This window comes from Triticum aestivum, chromosome 6B, assembly GCF_018294505.1.
Source record: "Triticum aestivum cultivar Chinese Spring chromosome 6B, IWGSC CS RefSeq v2.1, whole genome shotgun sequence".
Lineage (NCBI taxonomy): Eukaryota > Viridiplantae > Streptophyta > Magnoliopsida > Poales > Poaceae > Triticum > Triticum aestivum.
In genome coordinates this window covers 210,265,195-210,276,050 of record NC_057810.1, presented here as the reverse complement: position 1 = coordinate 210,276,050, position 10,856 = coordinate 210,265,195, and the positions used below count along the sequence as shown (strand labels likewise).

The following is a 10,856-nucleotide window of genomic DNA, read 5'->3' as shown; positions in this document are numbered from 1 at the left end:
GTGACCGCCGCCCCTGTGTGCGCCCCCGCCCACGCTTCCGCCTCCACCCTGCCGCGCCGCCCTACGGCCGCGCCACCACCCCTCCGCCGCGCCGCTCTCCCGCGTGACGCCGCCACCCCCATCCCCTCATGGCCTCCCCTGGCTCCTCCGGCATCACCCGCAGCCGCAACACCAACCCGTTCGAAGGTCCCGACCCCGTCGTCATACGCGATCTGAACATCCTCGATCGGGTTCCCGTCGTCCTCGACCACCTCACCTCCACATACTATGCATGGAAGACGTACTTCTTCCTTGTGTTTCGGGAGTACAACAGCCGGGATCACATCGATGGCTCCATGGATTCCCGCTTCATGGAGGACGATGAGGAGTGGATGTCCATCGACGCCACTCTCATTCGTTGGTTCTACACCACCATCTCGAAGGACCTCTTCCACATGATGGTCTCTGCCGACGATGATGCTCACGCCGTTTGGACCAAACTCAATGGCCTCTTCACCGACAACACGCTCCAACACAAGGTTTTCTTGCACGGTGAGTTTTTTGGGTGCCAGCAGCTCGACTCGTCTGTTGACGATTACTGCATGCGCTTCAAGAAGCTTGTTGACGAGCTCTGTGACCTTGGTGAGATGGTCTCCGGCGAGCTCCTCCTCAGCACCCTCATCGTCGGCCTGAACGATGATTTCGGGAACGCCGCCTCCAACATCCCCCTCATCACCAACCCGACGTTTCCCAAGATTATTGCATACCTGAAGTTGAAGGAGAGGAGGATGCGGATGTCACGCATCCGGCCCACCCACACCACCCTCACCGCCAGTACCCGCGGCGGTGCGCCGCCCACCGCCCTGCCGAGGCCCTCCCCGGGCCCCTTCTAGGCGCCGCCGCCGCCCGGGTTCCCATACTCGCAGCCGCAGCCGGCCCCTCCGCAGCCCCCTGCCGAGCAGCAGCAGCAGCGCCACGGGGGCCGTCATGGCCGAGGCGGCCGCAAACAGCAGCAGCAGCAGCCGGCTGCGCCCGACGGGGTGCCGCGTCACCAACAGCAGGAGCTCCCACCGACGCCCTGGCAGGCCGGCCAGAACCCCTGGACTGGGGTTGTGCATGCGTACTCCATGCCTGTACCATGTGCCCCCGTTCTAGGCCTCGTCGCCGCCCGCCCGGCCTCTCATCAGGCGCTTCACGTGGCCCCTCAAACGTACCCGCCCATGCCGCTCTACGGCCCCTCTGTGGCCTATAGGCTGCCTTCGGCCGGTGGGTTCGTGGCGCCACCGCCTCAGCCGGCGCCGTCAGCCCCGGCTCTCCCGCCGGTGCCTTGGGACCCCGCACTCCTAGCGGCCCTTCACGCCGCCCCCACGCCGCAGTAGTACACTAGCGGTGGCGACTGGTATATGGGCACTGGAGCCACGGCTCACATGGCCGCCAACCCCGGTAACCTTCTGGCCGCTCACCCCATTCACACCGCTGCTCGCATTATCGTGGGTGACGGTTCTTCCATGCCTATTACTCATGTTGGCCATGCTGCTTTTCCTTCTAACTCCATGCCATTATATCTTTCTAACGTACTTGTCTCTCCTGCCATCATTAAAAATCTTCTTTCCGTTTGTTCTCTTACACGTGAAAATCCTGTTACCGTTGAATTTGACATGTTTGGCTTTTCTGTTAAGGATGCCCGTACCCGGATGGTGCTCCACCGATGTGACAGCCCCGACGAGCTCTACCCGGTCCACTCATCCACCTCCTCCGTCGCTGCACCCATGGCGCTTTCCGCTGGTGTGGACCTTTGGCATGCTCGTCTCGGTCATCCCAACACCGCCACCCTTTGTCATATTCTTCGGAGTTTTTCATTCACGTGTAATAAGATCAACGATCACACTTGTCATGCTTGTCGTCTCGGCAAACATGTATGTCTTCCTTTTAGCACTTCCTTGCATGTCGCATCATACCCATTTAAGTTAATTCATAGTGATGTTTGGACCTCTCATGTTGCAAGTAACACAGGCTATCTTTATTATCTTGTCATACTTGATGATTTTCGCACTATGTGTGGACCTTCCCGTTGCTACTCTCACCGCTTTCTACTCCTATGTCTCCACATAGTTTGGACGTCCCATTCATGCGTTGCAAACAGACAACGGGAAGGAGTTTGATAACCTTGCGATCCACAACCTTCTCGCCACACACGACACGATCTTTCGTCTCACTTGCCCGTACACTTCGCAACAAAAGAGTCGCGCTGAGCGTGTGCTTCGCACTCTTAATGACTGCGTCCGTATCCTCCTCTTTCATGCCAACGTGCCACCATGTTTTTGGCCCGACGCGCTCGCCACCGCATCACTACTCATCAACATTCGTCCTTGTCGCACTCGCGGGAATTTTGCATCTCATCACCTCTTGTTTGGCACGCCACCCTCCTATGCTGAGCTCCGCATTTTCGGTTGCCTGTGCTACCCTAGCATTGCTTCCACTGCTCCTCATAAGCTCACACCTCGGTCCGTGGCCTGCATCTTTCTCGGCTATCCCCCCAACACCAAAGACTACCGCTGCTATGATCCTATCTCACATCGGGTGATCACTTCACGACACGTTTACTTTGATGAGATGCTTTTCCCGTTTCAGCAGGTACCTTCGGATGTTGCGGCTTTGCTCGCTCCCAGTGACGGCCGCTCGCGTGCTTCTCTTGGTCCGCCTTCCGGCTTTGAGGGTGCCCCCCGTGCCACGAGTTGAGTATCTCCCTGGTTGGCTGCCCTAGGGGCCGCACCTTCCTCGGCGCCTGCGACGCCCTTGGCGTCCCCGGCCCCGACCACGCCGTCGGCCTCCCCGGCGGCCTTGCCCGCCGCCTCGCCCGCGGCGGCCTCGTCCGCGGCCTCGGAGGAGGCGGGCTCTTCTTCATCGTCGCCCGTCTCCACTCCGGACCCTCTGCCCTGCCCGATGACTTGCTCTCGGGCTGGCACCCTCAGCCCGAGCATGCGGTACCCCAGCGATGAGTACCTTCTCACTGCTTCCGTCTCTGAGTCGTCCCCTCTCCCATTGTCAGCTCGAGCCGCCCTTCGGAATTCTCATTGGCTCGGTGTGATGCAGGAAGAGTTCGATGCGCTCCAGCGGAATCGTACCTGGCAGCTCGTCCCTCGGCCGCCCCGTGCCAACATCATCACGGGCAAGTGGGTCTTTCGGCACAAGACTCGTCCAAATGGCACTGTCGAGCGCTATATAGCTCGCTGGGTGGTTTGGGGCTTTCGGCAACGCGCGGGCGTGGACTTCACCGACACATTTGCCCCGGTTGTTAAATTGGGCACGATCCGCGCCGTGCTCTAGCTAGCTGTGTCCCGAGCTTGGCCTGTGCATCAGTTGGACGTGTCCAACGCCTTCTTGCACGACCACCTAGCTGAGCAGGTGTTTTGTGAGCAGCCCATCGGCTTCGTCGACGCCACGCATCCAGATCATGTGTGCTTGCTCTCCCGTTCTCTTTACGGGTTGAAGCAGACACCTCGGGCCTGGTACCAGCGCATCGCCGCCTTCCTGCAGACGCTCGGATTATACATCGACTCGCTCCGATGTGTCCCTCTTCGTGTATCATCACGGAGTTCACACGACCTACTTGCTGCTGTACGTCGATGACATCATTCTGACGGCATCCACTGTCGCGCTCCTCCAGCGGCTAACTGCTCGTCTTCGCGATGAGTTTGCCTTGAAGGACTTGGGTCCCCTGCATTACTTCCTTGGCATTGAGGTGGTTCGACGGCCAGATGGGTTCTTCCTGCACCAGCAGTGCTACGCACATGAGCTTCTCGATCGAGCTGGCATGCTTAACTGCAAGCCCGCTCCCACGCCCGTCAACACCAAGGCCAAGGTTTCTGCTTTGGAGGGTTCGCCCGCATCTGATGCAACCTTCTACTGCTCCATTGTGGGCGCCTTGCAGTACCTGACTCTGACGCGCCCCGACTTGCAGTATGCTGTTCAGCAGGTCTATCTTCACATGCATGTTTCGCACGACTCTCACTGGACTCTGGTGAAGCGTATCCTCCGATACATACACGGAACCCAATCCTTGGGACTTACGCTGACGGTCTCTTCCTCCACCGACCTCGTCGCCTACTCTGATGCGGACTGGGCCGGCTGCCCGGACACATGGCGCTCCACCTCGGGGTACTGTGTCTACCTTGGGCCGTCCCTGATCTCTTGGTCCTCCGAGCGACAACCCACCGTCTCCCGCTCGAGTGCCGAGGCTAAGTATCGAGGAGTGGCTAACGCCGTTGCTGAATGCTCTTGGCTCCGTCAGCTGCTCTAGGAGTTGCTTTGTGATGTTCACAAGGCCACGCTCGTCTACTGCGACAACGTCTCCGCCGTCTACCTCTCCGCCAACCCGGTCCACCATCGTCGAACGAAGCATATTGAGCTCGATATAAACTTCGTTCGTGAGCAGGTGACTCTTGGGCGCATCCAGGTCCTCCACGTCCCGACGGCGCAGCAGTTCGCCGACGTCATGACGAAAGGACTGCCTACTTCTGTCTTCGAGAAGTTTAGGTCCAGTCTTTGCGTCTTCGGCGACGCTTCGACTGTGGGGGGTGTTGAATATATGGTTTGTGCATGTATATTCTATAGCCCGGCCCACCTCCTAGTCATTGTATAGTTGAGGTTGTGGCCCACCTTGTACTCCATATATACGTGCGCTATGCACCGATCAATACATCGTGAAGCATTGCCAAACTCTCGTTTCCAACACTTTGACCTACAATTTTTATGTTTGAATATTGTATCTTACAGATTTAGTTCATGTTACTCTTCTCATTCCATTTTCCTTTGGAATTTAGAAGCCTATTCTCCTTCGGCGATATATGTGTTTGAGCTAGTCTTAGCTCGCGGGTCGAACCAAGTTTATTTCCCTAAAAAAAAGTTTGCATTTAATAAATGAACAATGTCCAACCAAGGTTGAACTAGCCTACCACTAGAAAACAAGTTGCCACTTGTGCCGAAGTGTCCAGACGTGCAAATTGTACTTAACTGAGTATTTTACACTGATCAGAAACTCACTGTAAGAAACGGACAATTAAAGTAATTATTTTAGTCCCCTTATCAACATGTTTGTTTAACGAGCAAACAAGACGTTCAATATTCTTGAACGAAATAATAATCCAGTCCATCCATGCCTTTGTTTAACAAGAATTAGTCCCTGTTGTTCTCAGCTCACCTGCCAAGCTAATTCATCCCTTTGTTTAACAAGAATCAATCTGCTGTACGTACTCTCACGGCACGCAGCAAATCATTATCAGCCTTACCTAGAACCCCCGCAGTTCAGTACAGCCGAGCCATGAATCATCTCATCCCTATAAATATGATCCACATTACACCCCAATTATCATCAAACAAGATAGATCACCACAACCTCCTCTATCTCCAACTTCTACTCCGGCCAGCCATGGCTAGCTACTCACAAGCTTTGCTCTTCGCCATCCTCGCATGCGCCTGCGTGCTTAGCGCTCTTGCAGCCAGGGACCTCACCGACGATAGGTCCATTGTCGCAAGGCACGAGCAGTGGATGGCCAAGTATGGCCGTGTGTACAGTGACACTATTGAGAAAGCACAGCGGCTAGAGGTGTTCAAGGCCAATGTCGCGTTCATCGAGTCGGTAAATGCAGGGAACGACAAGTTCTGGCTCGAGGCTAACCAGTTTGCGGATATCACCGACGATGAATTCAGGGCTACACACACGGGGTATAAGGCGCCGGTGGGTGGTAGCAAGGGCAGGAAGACAGGGTTCAGGTATGCGAACGTTAGCCTCGATGCTCTTCCCACATCTGTGGACTGGAGAACCAAAGGCGCGGTCACTCCCATCAAAGACCAAGGCCAATGTGGTAAGCTCATATTCGCACAATTATTTGTGACTATTGTCAACTGTTCTAAATTTGATTCTATTCTAGGCACCACTGATATTACTGAAATTTCTTAGGTTTTAGCTATAGTTCACATAGAATATTTCAATTGATAAAAGTTCATATACTATTTGAATTGGCTCAAAATCGTGTTTGACTGTTTTTTGTTAACAAAATGAAAATATTTCCATACTTGCTGACAATTTTTTTGAAATTTCAAGTTTTGTTGGAAATGAGAAGACTGCAAAGGACCGTACTAGTTTACATTATGTTATTCAATTATTCTTGTCTTTTTACGGACATTGACTAACATATCAACACTTGTGTAACATGGAATATTTCAGGGTGTTGTTGGGCCTTCTCCACAGTGGCCTCTATGGAAGGCATCGTGAAGCTGAGCATCGGGAAACTGATCTCACTATCGGAGCAAGAGCTGGTGGACTGTGATGTGGACGGCATGGACCAGGGCTGCGAGGGAGGGCTCATGGACAACGCCTTCGAGTTCATCATCGACAACGGCGGCCTGACCACCGAGGGTAATTACCCCTACACCGGCACCGACGGCAGCTGCAACCCCAACAAGGAGTCCAACGCTGCCGCGTCCATCAAGGGGTACGAGGATGTGCCGGCCAACGATGAAGCGTCGTTGCAGAAGGCGGTGGCCGCGCAGCCCGTGTCTGTGGCCGTTGATGGAGGGGACAACCTCTTCCGGTTCTACAAGGGCGGTGTGCTCTCCGGCGATTGTGGCACGGAGCTCGACCACGGCATCGCGGCAGTCGGGTACGGCGTTGCCGGCGACGGGACCAAGTACTGGGTGATGAAGAACTCGTGGGGCGCATCATGGGGTGAGAATGGTTTCATCAGGATGGAGAGGGACGTCGCCGATGAGCAAGGCCTCTGCGGACTCGCCATGCAGCCTTCCTACCCAACGGCATAGCTTATATACTCCTACCTTTGACGCCCGTGTATATACAAACATATATACCTGCATGATTATGTAAACAAGTATGTGATTACTTATTTGCATATATGTATGGAAAGAATAATACTAGCTATTTCAATATACTCCCTATGTTTCATGTATTAGTTTTTCTAAAGTCATGCATTTGTATGTTTGACTAAGTGTAAAACAAAATATATCAACATCTACAATACGAAATAAGTAAAATCTACTTCACAACAAATATAATGATAACCCAGAAGAATCTTTTTCACACGTCATTAATGGGCTATTTGTTCGCATGAGGCGTCATTTTCCCCTTGTTTCTGGTCGGTCGGTCCTTCTTCGGTTGGCCTATGTGGAAATTTTCTATCGCCATTTGAAGTGTTAAATCTCATAAACTTTGGAATAATTAAGTGAAGGCCATGTCCATGCAAAGGCCAATGTGTTAAGGCATCTCCAACGCGAACCCTCAAACCACCTATAACCGTCCGGACCGAGCAATCTAGACACACTTTTCCATCCAACATATGGTACTCCATCGGTCCACGGACTGGACTGGTTGTTCGTTTTCCCCTAAACCGGAAGCAAACATGGGGGCGGGGGCGCTTTGCGGGAGTCCGAACCTTCGCCACGTAGCACTCTGACACCCCCCATGCAAAACCGAGGCGGAGCCCACACATTTGTAGTAACTCGCACTATTTCCGCGCCGACAACCCCTCCCCCTCCCCCACTTTATCCACCCACTCAACTCCAATCGTCATTGCTCTTTGCCCGAATTCATGCCCTTTTCGCTTCCGCCCTCACATGGACCCGATCGATGAGCGACCAGAGCCGGCGGAGGTGGAGGATCCACAGAAGGCGGAGGTCCGGAGTATCAACTAGGCGACACAGCAAGCTCGCCGCCTCAAACAGAAAGCAAAGGAAGGCGCCAACAGAAAAGGCAATGGGAAGGACGGGTGCAGGGGCCTTGCAGGTCCAGGGACGCGGGGCGCCACAACCGCAGCGGCCCTCCGTGCACACACCATCTTGGCCGGAGCAATATCAACCACCCTACTTATACGCGACAAAGCATCTTGGCCGGCTACAGCAGTCCCCGGCCTTCGTCGCTGGGTACGTACCATGCTGTATCGACATCAACGCGGCGCCGCTCCATTTCCCCGACTCATCGCTTCTGCTTGTCTGGATGTGAACGTCAGGCGGTGCCCGCTTTTAGTTCATCGGTATGTCTCAATCACAAAATAATCCTGTACGACCGGGTCGTACGTGCGACCCGGCCGCATGGGGAGGCTGGCAGGTGGGCCACCCCACGAGGAGCTCTCACACAAGCGGGTCGTACAGGATTCGCCTCCGTCTCAATCGCCTGTGTCGTCGTGTAATGACACGGGCAGGCAGATGTTGGAGATGGTCCACAATGGAGGCGGAAGCTACTACAAGTGCAGACAAGTGGATGACTTGAAACCGGATGGGCATGCCTAGCCGGGTACGGGCACCGGAATGTACGCCCAACTTGGCATGGGCACGTACACCGATCTAAGCACGCGGTCCAATATGTACACCCAAGAGCTGGACTCATACACCGGGCAACCAGAGCAGGATGGTGACGATGAACTTGATCTGTAGGATGGGTCGGTCGGTCCAAATAAGAGTGGCAGGGGAGAAAGTTTCAACATGAGGGAGGACGAATGTTTGTGCGACGTGTGGTTGGCGGCTAGCATTGATCCAATCCATGGCTGGAGCAAATGGACACAAAATTTGGGCCAACATCCATACTTGGTTCCATGAGCACAAGCACTTCGACCTCTACCACGACGAACTCATCCATAATCGTGAGATAAAGCCACTCTACCATTAATCATACACCATCCAAGAGGCCATAATCAAGTATTGCAGTCATTTGAAATAATTCATCGCTTGGTGGCCAAGCTACATTTGGACGGCCGCAGCTATGCTATGTGCCATTTGGCCGTATACACAACTTGTTGGCCAAATATGCTCTATGTCATTTGGTCGGATAGTCTCTATATAATTTTCCCGGCTATGCTCTATGCACATTGTTGACAATGTCTTTTGTTTTGTAGCTATCCCGTGCGTGCAACCTCTTCTTTAAAATTGAGAAGAGGAACTTTTTTCTCATGCATTTTTGGTAGAAGTTGAATGAGCAACCCAAGTGGCAACTATCCATTGTCGATTCCATCAAGACCGCTGGCATAAAAAATGAGTAAGAGGTGGGTGATTCAACCGACACAACAAAGCAGTTGCCCAAGAAGGTTAGAAGGGTGTTCCGAGGAAAGAAATGAGAGAAGGAGGAGAAGCGAGAAGGGGCGACGACCAAGATGACAAAGAGGTTTGAGGACATCTTGGCGAAGAAGGAGGAGGCATGTGCCAAGCGCTCCAAAATAAAGGAGAAAAAGAAAACGGAGAGGTTTAATATCTTGGTGCCGGCAGCCTATAAGAAGGCCAAGCTCGAAGAGAGGAGAGTTGAGCCCGCGGACGCTTCGGAGAAGACAAAAAATATGGACCATGAAGTTCGATGAGTTGGATCCGAAGCGGCGATGATCGTACGCGCTATCCGTGTCAAGATGTTGAAGTGCTTGGCGGTCAAGATGAAGGAGACTGAAAAGATGGCGGCCAAGAAGGAGACGGCTATAAGGAGTCAGCGGCAGAGTGTGCGAGGAGGCTCGGATAGCCAGTCTAATGCCGGTATTTTGCGCGTACTTCCGGACTGGAACTTTTGTGATCAGACGCATGTAAAAATATATGAACATCCTTCTTTTTTGTTCTGATTGGCCACTATGAACACCACACTTTATTTTAATCCATATTGGTATGCATTTTAAATGAAATTGGCTCAAGAACTAGGTGAATGTATAGGGATGTGGTTGGATGGCCCGCTCCTGTATTAGTGTTTGCGAACTGGTCTAGATAAATGATATGTGTGTTTTAAAGAAAGTATAATAAGATGACATAAGAAGGTTATAAGGATTTAAATATAATATTTGTGCCTAGTTAAACGAGAGTGGAGAGGAGAGAGAAGAGAAGCGGGTTATAAACTTGTAACTGAAGGCGAGCAGGCTTAGGACCTGGATGGTTTTTTTGCGGGATTAGTAACATGGGTAGTGCGTGAGTAATACAGTCTCGATAGTGTGTGGATGTGGACGGATCCTTCCGTGTAAATAACTTTGTAAACTTGTGGAGTTTTGGGATGTCTATCCCCTCTTCCCTTTAACAAGTGATACGGACACTCGTGTGTATTCGCGAAAAGGTGGGTCATATAATAATAATATAGTATACTAGTATGACTAACTATTATACTAACAGGTTATTAGGTTGGCTCTAAATAATGTGTCAACTTCATATAGCCAGATATTGGCTATACTATTAACCTGCTCTTAGGGGTCCATGTTGAAAATGCCCTTATCTCTTTTCTTTTGAAAAACAAATATCACTTGAAAGTGCATTTAGTGCTGACTAACGCTCATGCAGCCGTTGTGCTGCACAGATTTTATTGGTTGGTCGAATACGCCAGCTCGTATATTTCCCACGTGGCTTATCGAATAGTACTTCGTGGTATGGAATATTATGCATATCCATCACGCTACAACACTTAGTGGTTGGTTGTGTATGCCAGCTCACATAGTACTTCTCACGTTTTTCTTGCGTACTAAAGTATAGGTTGTTAAACTTTTTTTTCTTCGAGGGAAGTACTCCATCTATTTCTTTTTACTCTGTGGAGTTTGAGTCATTGATATTTGAAACTTGGACCGACCGCCTCCCTCCTGCGGTGGAACCCTTAGTTGTCGCCTCCCCTCACCTCCTTCCCCAGCCCTCCTCCCTCGCTGCAGCCCAGCAACGCTGCTAGGCGAAGCCTAGCCGGCAAGGGCGGCGGTGGGGGTCTCCTTCTCCCTTCCGCTCGAGATCCACTACTGGCGCGGGGCCACCGCTCGTCTAGCGGTGCTGGCCCTCGGTGGGGGCTAGCGGCACGGTGGCGTTGCTTTGAGGCGGCGTTGAGGGTGCCTGGTGGCGTCACGGCAGTGGCTGGGCGACTGCATGCA

The 10,856-nt window shown here is 52.6% G+C and overlaps 1 protein-coding gene across 2 annotated transcripts; it reads left to right on the top strand.

Annotated features, from left to right (window-relative positions):
• The first annotated feature begins 3,181 nt into the window (after positions 1-3,181).
• LOC123133978 (senescence-specific cysteine protease SAG39) lies at positions 3,182-6,804 on the top strand. 2 transcript variants are annotated; one of them, XM_044553351.1, is made up of 3 exons: positions 3,182-3,194; positions 5,427-5,843; positions 6,206-6,804. In XM_044553351.1, exons 1-3 carry the CDS (start codon positions 3,182-3,184, stop codon positions 6,796-6,798), a joined length of 1,023 nt encoding a protein of 340 aa, XP_044409286.1. In that variant the 3' UTR covers positions 6,799-6,804. The 2 variants fall into 2 exon arrangements, with proteins under 2 accessions (XP_044409286.1, XP_044409285.1); XM_044553350.1 differs by lacking the exon at positions 3,182-3,194 and having other exon boundaries at positions 5,408-5,843.
• Positions 6,805-10,856: the final 4,052 nt, after the last annotated feature.

Bases quoted from the DNA above. Each gene is read 5' to 3' on its own strand.
- LOC123133978 (XM_044553350.1), top strand. From the start codon at position 5,408: ATGGCTAGCTACTCACAAGCTTTGCTCTTCGCCATCCTCGCATGCGCC. The intron at 5,844-6,205 runs GTAAGCTCATAT...GGAATATTTCAG, and splicing joins CAAAGACCAAGGCCAATGTG to GGTGTTGTTGGGCCTTCTCC.